Here is a 22,363-nt window from a genome sequence, read left to right as displayed (position 1 = left end):
TTAGCCGCCTATGTGATTTCAAGACAACAGTTTTGGCTATGCCATCAGAGAGTGGGGATTGCGAAGGACTGGATGCAGTTTTCACTAATTTGTCGTGATACGCTGACCAAGAACCTTGCGTTGGAGGCGGCTGTTGCCCGATAGACTTGTAGAAGGTCAAAAGAATGACCCCTACGGACCACATATCTGCTCGTTTTGCTTTGTAGGAGTGTCTTCGTGTGGATGATCCCTTAAACTGCCTGCCTGTTTGATTGTAACATCTTTATTTGCGCCTGATAAGCTTCTATAATCTACGACGATCTGGACAAAAATCTAGCTCCACCGAGAAGTGGTTTCCATTTCTCGTAGATGCACACCAGCTGTGTCGTTGCGCTGTTTAGGGTCGAATATAATCTTACCCTATTAAATCTTTTTTGTAATTGTGAGGATTTGGTTTCGGCTGAGGGGCAATGGTTACTACGGCAGCCATCATTTTGGGGACAATAAAATGCAGAGTACCACAGCCTAGCGGTGCAATACTTCCATCCATCAACCACCCACCAACCACCCATCATCCATCCATCAATCAGCTATCATCCATCCACCAACCACCCATCATCCATCAATCAATCAACCACCACAATATCCGTGAGTACTACTACTCACCCTGCTTACCTTCTCATACAAGATTTGCCAATATTTACTACGACTAGATTCCCCCTCGCCTTCTTGTCGCCTGCCGTTCACTACAAGGGAGCGAAGAGACTTCCGTACATATCACTATTTACTTTACTTGCTTTCTCGTATACTATTGCACCAGTTGCTAATTCTTGTCCTCGTTAGATTTCCTTGTCGTGCCCAGCCCGTGAATCATTGTACCAGTAAGTCTAAGGCGTTGTTGTTTGTGTTATATTACGTTATAGCCAAATGTGGCCTAGTATAAGCTAACTCCGCCAAGTCGGTGTCGTATGGCGATCAATTTGAACGAACAACCAGACATCGAGCAGATGGTAGGTGCCTTAGGAGAAATTACCACGTCAATCGGAACTGTAGCGACAGAACTGCGTCGCCTTCTGAACATCCCAGCGATGGCAGATTCGGCTATACTTCTGGAGGCGATTAATGGTCTCCGAACCGATTTTAATAGCCTTCGGATGGAATTCAATGGAAATCTCAATAGCCTTCGAACGGAAGTCAATAGAAATCTCAATGGCATTCGAACGGAAGTCAATGGCCTTCGAACGGAAGTCAATAGCCTTCGAACCGACATCAAAAACCTTAATACCGAGTAAGTCTTCATGTCATTCGAGCCTAGTTAGCGAATACGCAAAAGCCCGAACACTAACATTATCGTTTGACATAGGGTGCAACTGGGCCCAATGAGGATGTACAATGCCACTGCATCTAATGGTAGCACTTTAAAATTTCCCGATGGCGTTCGTTTACAAACAATCATCCCCATCAAGGATACAATCTATACTCTCAATCGTAAGAATTCTGCTCTTAAATATCATGGATTCTAATTTACTAACAATTGATTAGTTCCTCAATGCAGGGATGCCCTGACCCAGCTTTCTCTCACTTACGAACGTAATGAAGGAGTTCAAGTCTTGCGAAAACGAATTAGAGAATATCTCGGTGCATGGTAAATAAATATGACCATGATATAGACAAGTAGCACAGTGCATATTCGCGCCTTGGTCTCATAACTCCCTTGTTTCTTTCTCCAATACTTATAATAGATGCGCAAACACGAGAATTATTGTTAATTAAAGACTTATATTTTCTTTCCACCTGACGAAGCACCGACTTGCTCGTAGTAAACTTTGGTAAAACTATACGTTTGCGGAAAACAATGTAGTAGGATTCAAAGGAATCGGAACCAGGGTACCTACTCGTTGTATATAAAATTATAGCTGGAGTCAAATGGTAGTATGTAGCTGAAGATGGTCAAACTATAATGATAGTATAAAACTGAATTAATATTCAAGTTGTTTGATGTAGAAAGTTAATAAAGTTTCAAGTTGAATGAAAACATAATCCAAACCTAGTAATTACTATTTTATGGAACTTAATACATTTCTTTAGTGATAATCTTTATTTAAACACTGGCAGTGAAAATTTTTAGTTAACTTTTAAGTAATAATTTTTTTCTACGAAAGCGTATCTTCCACTTAGTCAAGTTCCTTTTAGCTAATTTGGGCACTCTAGACACTTGAATGTGATGAGGCTTTCAGTCACTGGCAGCTATTCAGTGGATTGACTTCCTTCTACTTTGACACATTCTTGATATTCCTACATCAGGAAAAAAATGTGATGTCGTCCCGGTCGTCCGATGTCAGGAGACGTTCTCCTAGTAGACGTACCACACGACAACACACGAGCTTCCGAGAAAGGAAAGCGCAAGAACGACTGCCGACGCCGGCAAACTTCGAGATAGGTAGCTATAAGCAGAACTGTACAGTCCTCGCGGTAGGACGTCCGACCTCATGTACATAGAATGTGTATATATAGCCACCCTCCAGTGACGACTTGAATCGGCACTGGATAATCTAAGTTGATTCTACCACTTAAGATACGCCGCATCACGCCTCAAGAACCCACGACAAGCTTAGACACACATCGTAGCTTGACAAAAATTAGTCAAAATTACTACTTTTAAAAAAATTAATATTATTTAATTCCTGGAAACTTATATTGAAGAGAATTATATTAGTATATAAGATTTTATAAAATTGAAAGATTTAATTTTTAGAATTATAATAGAATAGATAGGCTGGTTATCTAACCGTGACTAATAACTATTCTTTTTTGATTTAAGAGTCAACTGACCTATATATCTTCCACAACCGTAGACGCTTTGTCATATTCTAACGTATACTGATGCTGGGATCCCTTTGCTATCTACTTTTACCAACTTGAATTCTTTAGCGATGGTGGCGTCTGGTATGCGTCTTCTCTAACTTCTCTATTTGTCAGTGCGAGCACGAGCTCGGTTGGAGGTAGCGATAGTCTGCAGGGCTTGACAAGTTCTACATCTTCTAAAATTTATAGTTCTATATCTTCTGAGGAATATAAGACTGAGTATACTATCATAAGCACCGAATACCCCGCTACCAGCTCCTGAACCAAACTGTGACATCCAACATGTGTTCTGTTGTGGGATCTATCATGCAACACAAACGCAGAACTGTTTGTTTGTTAGTTTGTTAGTTTCCGAAAATGTGCCGGAAACATTTGTGTCCCGTACGTTCGAAAAACGCTCAAAAATGTGCAAAAAAAGAACTCTCAGACGGGGAATCAAACCCCGGTCGTCCGCAAGCATTTTATTGGATGACAGGCGGAAATCTTAGCTGGACCATCTGTGGGGCTTGGCGCAACACGTAGAAAGATTGCCTGGCCCGACAAAATTGGCACCCCACCTTGTACAGCCTGAAATACAAATAACTACCTGTTTTGCTTAAAATATTCCCACTTCTCCGAGTTTATAAAGGATATTCCGTTATACTCACCTCCAATCAGATTATTTTGGTATGCAATTTATAGCTGAGGCGAGCCATGTAGATCGTCGTCGAAGCGATGCTAAAGTTGGCATCGAGGTGAACGGTAAAATGCCAGAGCCGAAGAATCCTTTCAGACTGGATCCAAGGCATAACTGATCTACTACATGAAGGCTACCATAAAACTCAATTACGGAATCCGCCTTGTGATGGCGCAGAAAATATATACCAAAAGTCTAGATGTTAGCAACCCGATTACGGTTGCATAGAATCAACGCACATGCACACCAGAAAACCGAACCACAGTATAGTCTACAATCCACCCTGTTAAATGGTACGATGGCAACACGTCGTGGCTGCACAGCCTTCTTTTGGGAGAAAAGTGGCTGATTATGCATGCTACGAATGAAAGGGTTGCATAAAACACCCCCTGACAAAAGGCTTTAGAGCTTCACCTTTGTACGACTTCTTCCCATTTGCTTTATAGTAGCCCAGCCTTTTGTGGTATTGTTTTAAATACTGGTGAACCATTCTCGCCACCGTTATCACTACACACTTGGTTCTCTAGGGTTTGTAAAAGGAGATCCTGTTGTACTCATTCGCAATCTGTATATCCAGTATGTATGAAACTTCGTTAGCTCTCTGAACGAATTTTACTAATATGTTTGGCTAGCATAGATACAAATATCGTTGTTGAGCGCGTGAGGTATGTTACATAAACTCTTAATATGATTAATTCACTAAATGACTGCAGCGGGAACACTAATTTCTTTGTAGGCTCGCAATGCCAGTACGGTGTTCGTGTTCCAGCCTAATTCGCAGGGATCGGCTCGCGGTAGTATACCACGAAGGCGTTCTGCTTCAGCTGTAGGACAGCAATGCTCGCCCGAGGACTTCAAGTTCGTCAACGATAGTAGAAATCTAGTCTAGAATCCAGGCCCTGAAAGTTCAATCATTAGCTGATCAAAGCCTTTGCCCCCCAGACCCCGTCGGAGAACAACGCCGCAAAAATTTATTCTGTACTATTATCAAGCAATAGCCACTAATCACAGGACAGTGCGCGCGGTGGCAACGGCGCGCAGATTTTTTGGGAATACATTGCCGATCAAGAGCTCACTTATTCACTAGCGTAGTTCCTCGGCCTCTCAGGTTGTAGCTGAGAGTGCGCTAATGTTATCGCTCAGCTATAAAACGTTACTTCGACTGGTGTTTGTTTAATTAAACAACGGGTGGGTCACACAATGAATAGCGTGGGCGCAGCCGGCCAACGTTGCGAACTCAATTGCTCCATCTTAGTCACTCTTCGTTGGTGTTTACGTCAAGACTAGATATCGGTGATTCCGAGGGGTCGGTGTACCAGCTGCAGTCATGAACAACAAACTTTTTGATCGGAGTGCCTAAGATGCAAGGAGTCTAGACACCAACTGGAAATCCGGACATTACTTGAAGTCTATATGTGATATTTACGATTCGTGTTCAGCCGCAGCGGAGCCACTAACAATCTTGTGGCGAAATACTTAACAACTATTGGCTTCGCGCTTCGGAATAGGCACGCCAAGACTGAGTTGTGACCATATTTTCGGATAGTGGAGATTGCGATTGCGAATCCCCTGTTGTGACCGTGTGGAATGTTATGTTTGGCTATACATGTGCATGATATTAATCGGGAGGCCATGCATATCACCCCTAATAAGGAGTTCTATTCACTTTCTGCCCTCGGCTATAACTCCCGATGCTTTCGTTTAAATAGATGGACCTGTTCCTTTACCTCGATCTCCTGACCTCCTTTTGTGTAGACTCAGATCATAGATTTTTAGTCGACTTTTGCAATTGACTTGTTCCCGCTGGTTATCGAATATTCGAACCCATCTCTCAAAATGCTTTATAGTCTCCTACGCATTTTCCTCTCTGCCCTCCTGCTAGGCTCTGCCGTCAATGGCGCTGCAATCCTAGACCTGGGAGCATACAATGGTCCTCAACTAGAAGAACGCACCTCCTGCAATGCCGACAACTTGCTTCGTCTTATTCGGGGCCAAGGAAACCTACAAGAAGGATTGGAGTTTTGCAGCAGTTGGCTTGGAAAGGCCCACACGACCGTCACTGTAGGAGAGACTGTTACACCAACCATGTAGAGCTCTATAAACTTTAAGCTTTCTTCCTATTTCATAGTATACTAATTTGCTCGTATAGCACTACAACTGAAGTATCGGCTTCCACTTCGACCCACCTCTTCACAGAGACAGCCACAATTACAAATACCAACTACGCAACCATCACGAACACAAACACGATTACCGTAACTCGAACGCAGACATACATTATTTTCAGAAAAAACAAGCGCACATGCACAAAAACACCATTATCAGAACGAATTCTATCCAGCACCTACCCTCCCTCGCGAATTTCTAGTGCCTGCAACTGCCTCACGATAGAGCCGGGAACTACAAGCACAGTCTATGTGACTCAGACTGTCGCGCCAATCACCTCATCAATCATTATTCCCTCTGTTACAGAAACTTCGTTCACAATCACAAACACTGTAGCGATCACAACTACTTTGACCCAGACCAGCTCCGCAACTACAACTACGACAGCCTATTCGCAGGTCACCATCGTAATAAGTTAAGGTTCTCTGGGAATCAGCCTTAGCTAAACTCACCGCAATACACGTAGGAAGAACTGGTACCATATATCTACTAATTTCCTTTTGTGTTCACGGCACCACGGCTGGCCTGCTTTTACTCGATTATGATCTATGAAGGCTGGGTTTTGATTGAGGAATTGTAATGATATTCTTTTATTTTTTATTTTATTTTTTTCTTTTCTTCTTTTTTTAACATAGTATACAATAATAGGTTTATATTTAGTTGCATGAATTGTATTTTAATCAGAGATAACTATCCAAAAGTCACAAAAACGCAATGAAATTATTACTCGCTCGTATGGACATCTGGATTTACAGTGATCGTCTAACCTAAAATAGCAATACAACACCAAAACGCAAACCCGCGCAGGTGCCTGACAAAACATCAATGTCAACATCAATGTCCAATTAGTTTTCATCGTTAAACTACTGAGCTCATCACCGCATCGTGCGAGAACTTCGCCCTTGAAACACTAAGTTCCATCTACCGGCTTCATTTCAAAATACTCCGATATATACACTACCATTACCACGGATTCATTGGTCGCACTGTTCTCTAAGTACGGGCATTTTCCGCCAGTCGGAAGGCCGCCGGGATTGAATTGGGGCATCGGCATGTCAGACACAATCGGCCGTTCTGGAGAGGGTAGATTATGTTCGTGTGGTTTTTTCTACGATAATACTAATCCGGAGAGCCTGAAGGGGGAGCTGATGCGGACCTGGGGGTAGGTTCAACTAGTCTATACTATCGTCCTGCGCCGATAAATTATTATCGTATTTAGCTGATTTCTCGCAATGGTTCTCTAGGACCGGCATCCATATAAAATGGGGACGTTATATCTTATCGGATACAACGATCTGATATCGCTTCGTCAGAAGAGGTCAAATAGGGTCAGCGCGGTCTATCCGGAAAGTCCGTCACATCTCGCGAATTTGTATGTTGGAGGAGAAGAGCTACGAAAACTTGTCCGTCCCCATAGGGGCTTTGTAGAACTTGAACAGACCCACGAGAAAGAACCGGGATTATCCGATCTCGAAATTGGTAGAGAACCGGCAGTAGCTGACCTAGAGCATATTAGAGATTCGGAAGAAGTTGATGAGGGAGGGGTGGGAGCCGAGACTAGAGATAACATCAGAAAGCGAGCAGCTTTTAAATCTAAGACTGAGTAGAGTACGAAAGAAAAAGCAGGAGAAGGGAAGGAATAGGTCACCGGAGAGATTGCGCTCGCCTAATAGCACCCCCCACTCATCCGCAGAGCCCTCTCCTTCCTTGATCGGCGCTCGGCAGAGACGAACGACGACACTTACACCGAAGATAGTCGTGAAGTGAATACATGTTACGTACGCACTTTATATAGAATAGAGATCGTAACGTTGTATGTACGTATAGAACCCTTGGTCTCCCAGATTTCTATATCGCAAGAACTAGTCGGCTAAGATGAAGCCAATATAGAAAGCGGGGCATAGAAAAGATATGCTCAAACTCCCAGATGCCCGTTACGCTACGGAGATTTATAGAAACTGGGGGGAACTAGAGTTCATTGCTGTTGCGATTATTGCCGAGATCTCCTCATGGCCTGTCCTAGTCGGAGTCCGATATTTGATCTAATCGAATCTCGACTAGACAGCAACGAAAAAATTTACTATATTTTTCTTATTTTTAAATGGTGGGGTTGTTGGGTACGCCTTGAAAGGATTTAAACTTATAAACCGCGCGTGAGGAGAGGAGGGCCTTCGTGTTGAAGATCGATGTTTTGGGAAGACATTTTGATTTCTCAGAAGGGTTTAATTGAGTCGTCTAGGTTTATTCGAGAGCTCTGAAGTAACGGAGACTGGGGCTAACAGTCCGATCCATGATGCAAACCGATATTTAGGTTATTTGTGCTTGCAATGATTATGCAATGACTACATTTCCGTAGTCCAAATTACATAATATATGTGGTTATATGTGGTATTTGTGGTATTGGAACAATCCGAACACAATGAGTGTCTGCAACGCACAAGTCTGGATATGAGAACGAGTCTTGTAACCAGAAACATGTATGTTCGTTCCAAAAACGAAAAACGAACAAAAAATACAAAAATGTGTTAAAAAAAAAACTCTCAGACGGGGAATCGAACCCCGGTCGTCCGCGAGCACATCACGTGATGACAGGCGGAAATCTTGACCACTGGACCATCTGAGAATTGTTGGTTTTAGTACCAGTCAACCAGATAGCCTTTGCAACGGTTGGAAACTTGTTGGTTCGGGGCCGATTCTTTTCACCACCCTTTGGTGGCCGATATTCACCAATAGACTCAACTTCGTGCGCATATTTCCAGCAGGGCGAAGCTAAGCAAATGCCCCGGCTTCACCGGCAACCATATATGGGCCTTTATGGGGAGATTCTCGATTTAAGAGATGGTAGATACGTATCCATACAATAGGAGGATTTCGCAAGCCAGGCATTTCCCATGCCACATCGATTGATATGCGATCAAGAATCGAGCGCAACACTTCGATGCGTGTTGCAAAGCTGAAACAGGACTAGCTCGAACCACTGTCAGAATCTTATGTGTTCGTTGATTTTTCTTGTTAAGATTACATGCGTTGGAGCCATACAACAACAACGCTAATAACACGTCATGTGGCCATATTTCTGACAACCACACTGACAACGCGCGGACAGGATATTGGAAGGATCGCGGCGAACCGTCGCGGTGCAGGCTACCTGAACTTCGAAATCTCGACATCTCGACATCACGATGGCGGATCATCGGACGACCCATATTTCCAGGACCCCAGGGGACGCCTCCCTTACGGCGGAAAACGAAATCAACGAGGACACACCGCTGCTGCTGGCCACAAGCCGCGATGTCTCCGACGGAGACACAGACGAAGACGACAAGTCACTGCCCATGGCACAAATCTTATTCCTCTGTGCAGCACGCCTTATCGAGCTTATAGCCTTCTTCTCCATCTTCTCGTACATCAATAAGATGTGTTAAGAAAACAGATTATTCGAGAACACTGATGTGTCGCTAGCAGATTCTGAAAGCCTCGTCTTCATAAATCATAATCATTTTATATTATAATATTACCTAGGTAATTATTACTATGACTGTCACGATGTTGAGAAGCTGAAATTCGAAAAAGAAAGGAGAGTGGACGAGAACCTGGATATCGTGCACGTGGATGAAGACATCCCCGCTTTTGTGAGAGAGCTCAAGAATGAAAAAGAAAAGGAAAAGAAAAAGGAAAAGAAGAGACAATACTTCAGCTATCTCTTGCCGCGGGTACAATACCGCGGCACAGATCCGAAATCATCAAGAGCTGCAGAGAAGTCTAAACCTGCAGTATAGATATGCGCAGCGCGTGCGGACCCTGAAACGTAGATACCACTAGGTCCATGAATCTATAAAAGCAACAAAAGCTCCCCCTTTGGTTGGATTCTCTGCTGTGTAGAATAGAACGAGGGCTAACATTAACCAATCCCATCCTCTCCATCATTTTCAAAGCTCAATTGCACAATTATAACACACAACACAAAAACTATTTTAAGAAAAGATGGCAAGCTCTAACGGCCCCGAAAACGCAGCCTCTGGTAACTACAAAGGCTCACAGGCCTTCACTAATCTGACAGGTGGCAATGAATCCGTCAACCCAAACACTGGTACTCTCTCATTCTCTATACCATTGATCCAGCTCCGAGGTATTAAAGAAAGTATCAATCTTTCGACAAAGCTGCTCTACAATGCAGGCAGTATCGGGTCTTTTGGATTGCCACCCGGCTGGGGATTAGATATCCCGTTTGTGGTACCCGGTTTATCGCTTACCACTAAAGGTCGTACATACGTGATAGACCCATTGTGGAGAGATGTTTCCAACTATCCTTCCGGTTTGAAATATATCAATAATCATGGAATGAATTTCCAACGTATCAGTCCTCCATTATCACTGCCCAATATTAAACCAGACGAACCAGGCTATGGCCTCGAGTATCACTACCAATTACGGTACATTGATGGAGCAAATGACTATTTTGATGCTAATGGTCACCTGCTGGAGCACGCGGATGTCTACGGCAACTACCAATACTACCACTACTACGAAGGCGCCTTATTAGCGTACATCCAAGATTCATGGAAGCAAAAAATCACGTTCGCGCATCAACCAGGGTCTCAGATGGTAATAACTCGTCCTGATGACAGTAAGATTACTATAAATTACAACTTAGCGACCCTGGACTCGGTTATAGATGCTATCGGAAACATAACCTCGTTCGAATACATCAAAGTAGTCGAAGGGAATCCACTAGTCATCTCGAGCATCAATTATCCAACCAAACTCCAGTCCCGATTCGAATATACATCAATACTATACCTCGATGAAAACTACGGACAGCACTATCTGCCAGCGGTTGAACATCACTACTACCTAGACACCAGTGCTCAAGCCAATACCAAGTTGTTGAAGCACACAATTTACCGATTTGGACAAAACACAGGAGGACTCACATACACTGGTGCCGGTGCAAACTATACGATGAGTGGACTCAGAGATAGCTTGATGGAGAGCGGGCACACCGGCTACATGTAAGTTTCCAGCATTTTTGCGTATACCGCATGGTTTGGAACTAAGCATACGAATGAATAGTTACGACGTTATGGTCCTGTCCATGGATGAGAATGGAAAACTTATCGCATTAACAAAAACCGAATATGGTTATTTGCACCTCCCTCTTACCGTTTTCAGTTATATCATCGAAGGCGGGAAGCCTCGCGAAGCGTTGAAAACGAAATACGAATACGAAGTCAAGAGTGATGTACCCCTCAAAAGTACTAATTACGATAGAGATGTGAAGATGGAGCTATTTGGAAACAGATCCAAAGATGCCTCCAACCCAGATTACATCCTTTTGGCACGCACCACGATGTCCTATTCAGAATTTGGCAACATTACTTCCAAAAAGGAGGAAAGCTGGGACTCGGTTAATCAGCTACAGACAGTACGTACAACGACCCAGGAGTGGGCCACCACGAAGTACCATATCGAAATGGAGAAATCCAATGTAATTCGGGATGAGGTCTCTGGTTCTGAAAGACATACGCTGTACACCTTAACAGCAGATGAGAGAGCGCATGCTACAAAAAAGGTAGCATATCGGAAATCTACCGGGGATCAGCTTAACTCTTGGAAGACGTACACATCCCTGTATGATGAAAATGGCCGTTTCAGTGAAGAAACTACATCTTGGAGTCCGGGAGTAGCTGTCCCCAGTGATTCTGTTGCTTCCTTCACCCGGCGTTTTGCCTATCAATTTAATCAAGGTATTCTTACTGAGAGCCACATCGATCCATTGGGCTATACAACAAAAATGGAATACAACACCAAAATCTTCACCAGTCCGCTCATTCGCAAGACACTACCGTTAAACCAATCTGAATCTCACCAATACGATAGTACAGGACGAATCATAAGTTCCAAAAATGAACTTGGTGAAGAAACTAGGTTCTCCTATTCCTTGGGAGATGCTGGAAACAAAGTGGTTCAAACTAATCCACTTCAGTATGTGGAAGAAACTAGTTACGATGCCTTGGGCCGCATTATTAAGGTTTCCGACAACGGGGACCCCACGCAATCATATTCAGCTTCAGTTAATCGCCAAATATCCACCAAACGCTACGACATGCGCTCGCGAGTCAAGGAAGCGACAAATATGCTGGGTTTACGTACAACCTACGACTATGATTCTCTCAATCGGCCACTCAAAGAGGTAGATCCAGATGGCAACATCCTAGAATATACCTACGAAGGTGCTGGCCTTCAGGTCAAGAAATCGGTGAATGGGATCCTTCATCAGGTAATTTTTCTTGATGCCCAGGGTAAAGCCACTAGTCAGGAAACACACCCAGAATCGACTGAATCAGATTATATGACAATAACAAATCATATCTACAACGGTTTTGGCCTTGAATTGCAAGAAACTTTCTCTCACAAGCTTCTCGCTGGTAACGTACCAGCCGATGTTCGTAAGAAAACAGTCAAGGAATATGACGCTGAAGGGACTATAGCCTGTGAAACCAGCTATGGTTACAGACCCGACAACCAGAATACACCTGACACTCTCCGCCGCAGCTATACGCGCGACATCTTCGGACACGTCTATTCTTACACAAAGGAAACGACGTATGTCGACGGAACCAAGTTCACATATAACGGACCGATTGATATCTATGATCAGAACAACAGACTGATCCAGCATCGAAATCAACTTGGTCAAAGCGAACAATACTGGTATAATGAGAACAACTGGATGGTAAAGCAAGAAGACATAGGAGGATCTATCAAAACTATTTCTCATGATGCATGCGGACAAGCTCTCAAGATTGAGATCTCCGGCTCGGACACGCCAACCGCGTATACCTACCTCTGCAAAAACACGGTATCATCGGTGCGACAAGGGACTAGTTCCAAGAAATATGAGTACACCATCGACGGCACAATCTCCTCAGCTCTGTTTGGGAATGACCGAAAGCAGACTTACGTCTTGGACAAATTCAGCCGAGTGGTAAACGAAATCGATGTCTTTGGCGTCTCAAGAGCCATCACGTTTGATACCGCGGGTCATATTTCCAGCCGCTCCTGTCAAAATGACACGGTCGTATACTCGTATAGTACCACTGGGCCCCGACGTGGACGCCTAGAGAGTGCTAGTCTGACAGGCGCGATCTCTTACCGACGTAACATCACGTACGATGGGTTCGGGAAAATCAATAAGGAACTCGTACTATCTAGTAACCGAGATACCTTGTTGGGCAACGAGTATAAATACAACAGCCTCGGTCAGCTTGAGAGCTTAGCATCGACATCGCAAAAACACGGGGGACTGAACAAAGTCCGCAAGTTCTTATACGATGGCGTCGGACAAGTGATAGAGGATACTACTATAACCAACGGCGAGACAATTGTCACAATCTATTCATATGATGGTAACTCCAATATCATAAAGGTTCAAACAGGTAGTGTGACTACTACTATGCATTATAACCCGATAAATCAGCGAACCGACGATGGATTCAGCTATGATGCGCAAGGTAGACTCGTCTCCGATGGAAATGGCCGTCAATACGAGTTTGATCAGTATGATAGGCTCGTTGGGGTTAAATCACAAGGGTCTTCGAATTCACTCGCATATCATGCGGATGGTCTTCTCGCCGCGAACGATCGGACGGATACAAACACAAAATACTATTACAGTAACGCATCTATAAACGCCATTTCGACGACAAAAGAGAGCAATGAATCAGTTAGATCACTGTTCTCAGATTCCGACCACATCATCGCTACTTATGACAAGGCCAAACCTGCAACTTACTACTTTGAGAAGCAGGGCTCAACCGCACTCCTTCTAAAAGAAGACAAAGCCACAGCACTGGATTATAAAGCATATGGCGAGCTCAGTGCTTCTGCGGAAGTTGATCCTCACTCGTTTGGATTTTGTCAGGAACTATTCGACGAATCCATTGGACTTGTGTACCTACGTTCTCGCTTCTACGATCCCAAGACAATGGCTTTCATCTCTCAGGATTCGCAGCATGTGGAAAATAGATATGCATACTGTGCAGGTGATCCAATCAACTTTATAGATCCATCTGGCCACAATAGAAATTTAAGGCTCGCGGCCATGATTACCGGGACGGCATCCGCGGTGGCCATAAGTTTTTTTACTGCTGGTACTGCTACAGTGATCGCTGGTGCTTTGGATGTTTCTATTTCGAGCACATTTGCGACCACAACGATGTCAGCAGTAGCCGGTGGCTTTGGCGCCATGGGCGGAGCCTTCGTGCAGACAAATATGATGGCTCAGCATTTTACCGCGAGAATGGCTATGATAAGTTTCATTGGTGGGTTTGCAGCCGGCGCCACAACCACTCTCGCCGGTCCAGCTTTTCGCGCTGTTGGGATAACGACTCCATGGGTACAGAATAGATTCGTATATGGCGCGCTCGGAGGGTTAGCGCAAACCGGTATTACTACGGCTCTAGCTCGTCAGCCACCATCGTTTAGCCAGATTTTCATGAACACGATGTTTGCGGGAGCTTTGAGCTATACTGGTTCTCGACTTTGGGGAAGGATCCAAGACACCCACGATTTTCACCAAGTGCGGGCCCCGAACATTCAGAGCAGGGCTACCAGCGCCTCATCCTCGAAGTCGGGAAGTTTTGCTGAACCCGTGGCAAATTCTGGAAAGCCAGGTGTGACGGTGCCACCGAATATGGGGAAATATCCTCTGGGTTTCAATAATCTGGGTTTGGGAGGATGGCACTACCCATATAATTGGCGTCACGATCGCGATGACAACAATCCAACTGCCTAATATCATTTCGGAAAACCATCAGTTAGTGGATTCTTTGGAGGTCTAGTTGTCGATAGAGGGCTTGAACAGCCATTCAAATCCTGGGAAATATATCTGTTGTAGGAGTAATTGAAAATTAAATTAAGATGGTGCATTTCTTATAAATCAAGGAATATTCGATATCCCCAATATTCCATGTCAGTTGTTCACATGCGCATGCTTGGCCATTCCGAGAGTCCTAGTAATAGCTCACCAGTAATTATGAATTGCCAGGATCCAAGCCCCAGACTAGGACCCAAGCCCAGGTCTCAGGAATGTAGCGCGAACTATGCCGTTGATTAGTTGGGTAGATGAACGCGTAGTCAGGTGTGGTTTGGGCGAAAACCTCAAGCTTGGCACAAAACCTCAACCTGTCAACCCACGCGTGTAAGTAACCTGCCAGCCTACTTACGCGTAGTTCACACTGACAGGCTACTTGCATATGGTCTACAGACAGGTAAACAGGTTGCTTACATGTAGGCTGGTAGACGGGCAGGCTGTGGTGGTGGTGCGTCAAACAAAAAGGTTGAGGTTGCTTTGTGAACTCTGGGGTTTTCAGGCGAAAACAATTGTTTGTGGTTTTGAGGCTCGCTTACCTTAGCGACCCAGAAAGCACGCCGGTGACCGTGATGCCGAGTTTCCAAAGCCCCTGGCATTGTCACAGACTATCGGATCTCCAAACAGATCTACATACACAACGCAGCAACACCATGCCAACACAGTCCATGGGCAGCTCACAGGTAGGTAAGTCGTAGCCATGTACTAGCTCTATCTATAGAGCTGGCAACAAGCCCATCTCTCAGGTTGATAACTGTGTCCCAACCGACCTCTCTGATTGTTTTTTATTACTAGGTGAGGGTTGGTTCATTTATATGATTATAGTCTGGAGAGACTGAAGAATCGCTGACACAAAGCAATTCGAGTGCTGCATTCGCAATATGTGTAGCAATACACCTTCTGCTGGCCTACCCACGCTAGTATTGAACTCGACAGTCTCGTAACAAGAATGTTCTCGACTGTATGGGAGTGGTATAATTAGCCGGTGTTGGTTCGAGGTCTGCTGACCGGTAGTGTTAATAGAAAGCTCAAGATACAATTATTATCCAGATCTGGACTTATTGTGAGGTAGTCGACAGGGTGGGTTGAAGGTCCTATATATTCAATGTCCCCTACCTGAAAGAAAGCCGCCCTTAGATTGTGAAGTAGTACTGCGTCTGGTTTCGAGACTAACCGCCTTGTAATCTAGTCTCGTAGTCTTGGAATCCTTCTTCAACACAGTTACTATCTAGCCCTGTATCATAAGCATAGACTAGAAAACACCTCTGGGAGATTTGCGAACCGCATCAGAACATCACGTTTTAATACTGCGTACTCGCCACATTTAAAGAACTTATCGAATAATACGAAAGCTTTCATCGACGGTCAGATCCTTCCATATTTCGTTTCCATTGACCACTTCTAACTGGTAATACACAAAAGTGAAGGTTGGGATTTTGGCTTGCGAGACAATAATATATAGTAGATTTAATGATTAGCCATGGGCACGATCTGCTGAGTTTGATTTTGGTATAGCAATGGATCCTAGCCGTCTGTCCAACGAAATTCAGCCTGAGAGCAAAGAAGAAGAAGAAGAAGCCCTTTTTAGCAATTTAAAGAATTTGAAGCTTATAGTTAACTTGACTTCAAAACGCGGATTCGAGCAAAACGTGAATTAAAAGTAATCAAGCGCGGAGGTGGAATTACCCCTCCTCGCATGTCGTTTCTTAAGTTGCCACTCAGCTCACGACAACACTTGCGAATACCTGCAACGAAATCTTTCTTTTTTAAAATTTTGTTCATTCCTCTGTATATCGAGGTGTTAAAAGATGCGTTAATGACATTAAGCTAATCACTTCGCGTACCTATTCATGTTAAGTTAATCGGAGATCCGAAGAAGAAAGAATACACCATCAGTATTCTTTCTAATGTACTAATAAGATATAAACTTTATTCGACTTTATTAGATTTATGATTTAATAGATTTTTTAAGTTCTTGCTTTTCGCGCTATTATTATTAATAATATTATAATAAATGACATTCCTGTTTATTGTACTTAGTTACTATAAGACTACGTGTCAAGCCGCAAAGCCTCGCGTGCCTACGCAAAATACAACAAGGTCAACACAAGAGCGTCGGCCCACAGGCCCCACAGGCCCTAGTGCCAACAACGAGTTCCGACACCACGATCCGAAAGCTTCGGATCGAGACCTCAAGTAACCTCGGCCTGACGCTTCGATACGCAGCCTTATGCTGAGGACTTTGTGTATATATAGAGACAGATTTCGTCCTGTAGATAGCTCCTCGTTCGATAATCTCTAAATATATGAAAGATCACCTTTAACTCGCAAGCCTACGCATCTGTGCTCTTACACTACGTTAAGTCTATTTTTTTTTGTTTTCTTAGTTTTTACTATTATCCATATATTCTATAATAGTTCGAAATATATATATATAACTGAATTTACTTATTATTTAAATCTGCAAAGTTTATGAAGCCTATAAACGTTATGAAATTTATAAAATCCAAAACTTTATGAAGTTACGAAAGTGTTGTTTTTGTTGTTTCGATTTGATTTTTGGGATTTTGCGAATTTTTTATTTTTGGAGCCGGGGGGTCTCATCTATCGCACAGCACAACCGTGGCAAATACACATCATTCTCCTCTCGATGCCCCCCTAACCCTCCAAAAACGGGATACCCAAACACGTTTCATCTAACAGTCTCGGCACTAAAAAATTAGGTTAGGGAGATGGTTTTCGGTGAGGTTGAAAACCTTGATGGAACGAATGAAGAGGAACAGCGACGTTTTTTCACCCACAAATTGCGACTTCATCATCTATCAAAACTTTTTGATTGCTGTTCTAAAATTATTGATTACGAGCATGAATCCTGGGCGACACAACCCAATACCCTCGACAAATTTGCCGCCACAGTCGGATCGAACCTTTTTTTTTCTTACTCAACAATAAGAAATATCTACTCGAAAATCAATCTAATAGAAACTCCGACGGCCTATACAAAAATTTTCGAGAGATAGGTGATGCTTTCCGTAGCATTGAATTCAAACTCCCTGAGGCTCCTCGGGGTCTCATTACTACGTACACCCATGCAACGTAATGTAAAGAAGAAGAATTCTCAACCTGCCAGCCGTATCGTCCTCACTGACTTCCTCGCTGCGGCGCTCGAGCGCGAATCCTAGCTCAAGCATCGCCGACTTTTCTATCACCGGGTTTCTTCTAGTATTGCTCGCTAAAGCGTGCAAACTCCTCCCAAAAGTTTCTTCTAATACGTAATTGTGTACGTTTTTTTCGTTGAAACTCTTTATGCTTGATATTCTTTTACCCACATTCTTAACATCATGTTATGCATACATGAAGCCCGGAGGGATGTACAATTCATAGGAACCCATAATTGCTTCCTCCACCATAGTTGTATGTTGAATCACTATGGCACTTTAATGCTCCTTCCTTGAACGACCTCTCACCAATGTCAAAGGCTTAATTTTGAGAGAATTCTGATGACGCATGCAGACAATGTTCTGTTTCCGTTATACACTATGAATACAAATGCAAATTTTGGGACCATGTGAATTAATTATCATTGAAGCTTTTAAATTTGACTATCAGATAGAGTACGCAGGCGCCAGCCAAAAAAAGAATTACCCACCCAACACATTTACTCAGGTTATGTTTTCAACTTTGTATTGTCAACTCTTCAGGTCTACTTGCGATGAGATCGCATTGTAGAAGGTCCAGCATCTTAGCATCTGAGCGCCTAGTATATTATTTGGAGTAATCAAGGGTATTAGGGAATTCAACCACCTGCCTCATAGCTGGCTAGACTAACCTTCCGAAATGACTAGCAGTGGCTATGTAGTCTGCCGCCTATCTGCTTCACCGCTTTATCCATACCCGGGAAGCCAAACTCCTTAGCTAGTCTACCTAACGTAGAGATAGCAATCTCGAAGGTCGCGTCCCCTCCTCTACATCCACCGGTTTCAATATGTGCTACCAATCCACTCAATGTCTTGAATTGCCTTATTTTCCCAACCGGCTGCAATCCGGATTCGAGGAATGGCAACTGGCAGTGATACAGCTTCGGTAAGTGCGTCGGCGATTCTAGGTGTTGCTTCAAATCGAAAGCCTTCCTGAAGACTTTGCGGCAAATATAGCACTGTGTTGGTTTTATCGGTTCTGTGATTATTACCGAGGACCCGGAAGAACCCGGGGTGAATTTGGAGTAATCCGAAGCTAATGATACCACGTCGAAGTTGTCGTCGAGTCCACGGCAATCATTTGAGATCATTTCAAATGATATCTCGCTACCATTGTCTGCGGGGGTTAAAACGCCCCAGCTTGAGCCGTCTAACGATAGGCTCGCCATCTCGTCCTCAAAATCAGAGTCCGAGGCATCAGGACGCCCAAGTAATTGTAGAGCACCTGGTACTGTAATCAAACCCTTCGTGTCCTTTTCACAAACCAATCGATTTATAGCATCTCGATTGAATCCACTCTTGCAGCTACCACTCTCGAGATGATCCACCAATCCTCTAAGCATTTTGAACGTTTTGCAGCACTTATCGCCCAGACAGCGATATAAAGAAGGGCACTGATGCGCTTTCCGGAGTTTTCTTGAGGCGAAGTCCCGACCACAATCTGGGCAGATATATATTTTTTTGGTCTTCGGGTTTGTTGGGACACCCTTCTGGGCGGAGTAGTTTACATGCCTACGCACGGCCTCATGTTGGACCAGGTGGCTGTTGAAGACTACTTCATCGTAGAACCCTTTCTGGCAGTCCACGCATGTGAATGGTGCCGTGGGGAGTTCACGGGCCTTTCCACCGTGTTTTCTTGCGTTATGGCTGTCGTACGTGTTTTCTTGAATGAAGAACTCGTCGCAGATGCAACAGTGCAGGATTGCGGAGTACCCCTTAACTACCGAGGCTGCTTTGCAAAACTTGCATGATTCGGGCGTTATCACGGAACTCAAGGTAGAACTTTGGCGAGGCGGCATTGTATATGCTAATAATTTCGCGGCCGAGTGGAATGGACTCTTAGGTGTATGCTGCAGGTTTGTATTTCAAGCTGAAGCTATAGGATCAAAGGAGGAAGGCACAAGTCAGTAGTGATGGAGCACCGCGTCAGAAAATTGGGGGGGCGAAATAGCCAACGGGTCACCCCGCTCAGATTCAGGCAGCATTAGATTCCTGCAAACGGGTGTGTTACACAAGGCCGAGGATTCGCTTCTTGGCACTTGGGGTTTCCGTTTCACTCGAGCGTGTTGTTGATTGTTCTTCTTAGATTACATGCGATGGACTAATCGCACACTAATAACAACATCATGTGACCATATTTCTGATAAAACTCTAGTCCGAGCTCCCACCTCAGAGGACGCCGTTTAGATGATTTTTTGTGGGCAAAAAAAATGTGGGTTTGAACACTTTTTGGGCGGGTTAGTCTTGCTTAGCAAATCTAGTGGTTTAGCGGTTTAGCAAAGCAGAATTAGCAGGGTGTTTGGTAGTTATGGCGCACTGTTAGGTGGTCAAAGATAACACACTAATAACGCACAGCCGACGAGCATTGAAGGAGGTCCCGACCAATAAGTGGAGTGTCGGATACAAAAGTTTGGGAACTACCAGGTGTAGTTATAATTTTGAAATTCTGTTGAATTAATTTAGAGAAAATAATTATACCATGTTAAGTTATGTACCATAAAGCTGTATACGGGAATTACGACTGCATATTGCGCCATTGCTGCGACATAGGCATCGATGTTGGAGTATACACAGAAAGGTGGATTACAGATTGGGCTATGAAGTTGGGAACAATATGTTCCAGAATTGGATACAAAACTAGACTGCGAATCCCAATGGACGACCAAGATTGCAAGTTGGACTCCGATATTGAACAACAATGTTGGACTTCAAATTTAAAGCGAACGACAAAAATTGGCGCACTAGGTTGGACTTTAAGGGTGGATGGCTCTTAAAGCGGATAGAATTCGAACACAGCGACAGCTCCAGCGCAATGGTATCCGATGGTACGAGGTATCCTCGTTTGGCAATGATAAATGTTAGAAAAAGCGTTGATATTGCAGAGCACTCCAAAAAAGTCAGGCAATGATAAATGTTAGAAAAAGCGTTGATATTGCAGAGCACTCCAAAAAAGTCAGGCAATGAGCAGCCTCGCGGCCTGACCTGGCTAGTAAGGCCGTTGTCGACGACAGTGACTTGCTGAAACGCATATTATAGAGGCAGGTGGGAGCGAGGCCTTGGCACTCGCTACCCCTATACCTTCCTCGTAGAGCCACCTCTATACCAGAATAACAATCACCAAGTGATACATCTATAGAGACCTACATACCTTACGTGGTAGTGCCTGCCCTTTCACATACGCACCTCAATAACACAAATTAAAAAAATAATCAAAGGTCAAAACAGCTTGTAATATTTAAAAGAGTGAAGTTGAACACTCTATATGATATTAAATAAGCGTGATTGGTACCTTAGGTGTTACTGTAGCAAGACATTAGATTAAAGACCACTGCGAGGTGAGGAGTAAGCACAAGATAATATGGATGGATCTAGAACTAGTTGGTGTTAATCCAGTTGGAGATAATCACGTGTTTCGAATTAACGCAATTTTTACCAGAAGTGAAAACTTTCCTCGTGGTTATGAGCAAGGACAAGCAGTTTTCGGCCACGGAAATTTCTGGGAGTGCATGGAATTCCGATGGACTGGGTACTAACTGGATGGCGCTAGTGATGAGTTGCTTTTACAATTGTGCTGCAGTATGAACGTTTTGACGGCCAGGCCGTCGATTTATCGAGGAGACGCCCGTGAAACCTGCCAGACTATGGTGATACTCCGAAACAATCGGAAGAAAAAGCAAATGTACCAGACAGTATCACAAAGCGAGGAGCCGCAGTTCAATTAATCCCCCCTCCCTAGTTAAAGCATTGAGGGGGGAAAAAAAATACCAACATAACTTGAGACTAAAAACTATGTAGTAACATAGTCTTCTAACTGGCGCGCTTTTCAGGTTAAAACTAGGTAGTTACCGCCGCTTTTTTGCACCACCTGGGGTTAACATTAACTGAACCCATGTTAGCCCCTTTTTCCTCTCTCGACAAGTGCACCTGTTTACTAACTACGCTTTTCCGTCGTGGTGCGCTTATTTATTCACGCCGCGAGCTTGCCCTAATTGATGATATTATTATATTACCACTGGGAGGTACGGTTACTTAGCTTGGTGCCTAAGCCCACCAGGTAGTTAGAACAATCTTACGTACTTACTACTAACCCCCGCCCTCTTGCCCATCACGCATCAGGAACTAGTTAGGTTACAACCTCGGCCTCAGACCTGTCCTGTACAACCTGCGACAATGGCGTGCGACCGAGTTTTAGTATTTTTTACATCCGCATCTCCGTCTAACAGCAGACTCACGACTTTTTCATACCTTTTCGCTGCGGCTCGTAGTGTGTAAATGCATTTATCTTTCGCTTCAAGGTCGGCGCTTCTGTTCGCTAACAACCGAACTACTCCTTTCCACTCTTTTTGTGCAGCCCATAGTAGAAGTGTATAGCTGTACTCATTTTCTCTCGTCTCTATGATATATTAGTGCTTTTATTCATTAATAGCCGGACTACCCCCGTGTCCTTTCTCTACGGCCCGTAACAAAAGCGTAAGGTTGTATTCATCTGTCGTTTCAAGTTCTATATCAGTAATTTAATTCTGTTCACCGGCAGCTAGGCTACCGCCTACTCTGTACAACTCATGATAAGGGGGTTATAATTGCACACCCCATCTTTGATTTCTATAT

The 22,363-nt window shown here is 43.9% G+C and overlaps 6 protein-coding genes across 7 annotated transcripts; 5 read left to right on the top strand and 1 right to left on the bottom strand.

Moving 5' to 3' along the window:
• Nucleotides 1-947: 947 nt before the first annotated feature.
• On the top strand, nucleotides 948-1,628 carry DFL_005762 (uncharacterized protein; the record flags this gene model as incomplete). Its single annotated transcript, XM_067635071.1, has 3 exons — nucleotides 948-1,267; nucleotides 1,343-1,467; nucleotides 1,522-1,628. The coding sequence occupies 3 exons, from the start codon at nucleotides 948-950 to the stop codon at nucleotides 1,626-1,628; spliced, it is 552 nt and encodes a 183-aa protein (XP_067489539.1).
• Nucleotides 1,629-5,356: 3,728 nt separating this feature from the next.
• On the top strand, nucleotides 5,357-6,105 carry DFL_005761 (uncharacterized protein; the record flags this gene model as incomplete). The annotated part of the gene is made up of 2 exons (XM_067635070.1): nucleotides 5,357-5,607; nucleotides 5,670-6,105. 2 exons carry the CDS (start codon nucleotides 5,357-5,359, stop codon nucleotides 6,103-6,105), a joined length of 687 nt encoding a protein of 228 aa, XP_067489538.1.
• An 843-nt stretch (nucleotides 6,106-6,948) lies between these two features.
• Nucleotides 6,949-7,293, top strand: DFL_005760 (uncharacterized protein; the record flags this gene model as incomplete). The annotated part of the gene is made up of 1 exon (XM_067635069.1): nucleotides 6,949-7,293. One exon carries the CDS (start codon nucleotides 6,949-6,951, stop codon nucleotides 7,291-7,293), a length of 345 nt encoding a protein of 114 aa, XP_067489537.1.
• Nucleotides 7,294-8,868: 1,575 nt separating this feature from the next.
• Nucleotides 8,869-9,111, top strand: DFL_005759 (uncharacterized protein; the record flags this gene model as incomplete). The annotated part of the gene is made up of 1 exon (XM_067635067.1): nucleotides 8,869-9,111. The coding sequence occupies one exon, from the start codon at nucleotides 8,869-8,871 to the stop codon at nucleotides 9,109-9,111; it is 243 nt and encodes an 80-aa protein (XP_067489536.1).
• A 559-nt stretch (nucleotides 9,112-9,670) lies between these two features.
• On the top strand, nucleotides 9,671-14,483 carry DFL_005758 (uncharacterized protein; the record flags this gene model as incomplete). Of its 2 annotated transcripts, XM_067635066.1 has the most annotated exons (2): nucleotides 9,671-10,698; nucleotides 10,760-14,483. In XM_067635066.1, 2 exons carry the CDS (start codon nucleotides 9,671-9,673, stop codon nucleotides 14,481-14,483), a joined length of 4,752 nt encoding a protein of 1,583 aa, XP_067489535.1. The 2 variants fall into 2 exon arrangements, with proteins under 2 accessions (XP_067489535.1, XP_067489534.1); XM_067635065.1 differs by lacking the exon at nucleotides 9,671-10,698 and having other exon boundaries at nucleotides 12,039-14,483.
• Nucleotides 14,484-18,399: 3,916 nt separating this feature from the next.
• Nucleotides 18,400-19,098, bottom strand: DFL_005757 (uncharacterized protein; the record flags this gene model as incomplete). Its single annotated transcript, XM_067635064.1, has 1 exon — nucleotides 18,400-19,098. One exon carries the CDS (start codon nucleotides 19,096-19,098, stop codon nucleotides 18,400-18,402), a length of 699 nt encoding a protein of 232 aa, XP_067489533.1.
• Between the last annotated feature and the right edge of the window lie 3,265 nt (nucleotides 19,099-22,363).

This window comes from Arthrobotrys flagrans (assembly GCF_004000055.1).
Source record: "Arthrobotrys flagrans strain CBS H-5679 chromosome Unknown unitig_9, whole genome shotgun sequence".
NCBI lineage: Eukaryota > Fungi > Ascomycota > Orbiliomycetes > Orbiliales > Orbiliaceae > Arthrobotrys > Arthrobotrys flagrans.
Note: the sequence above shows the minus strand (reverse complement) of the source record. Positions and strands in the feature narration are given on the sequence as shown.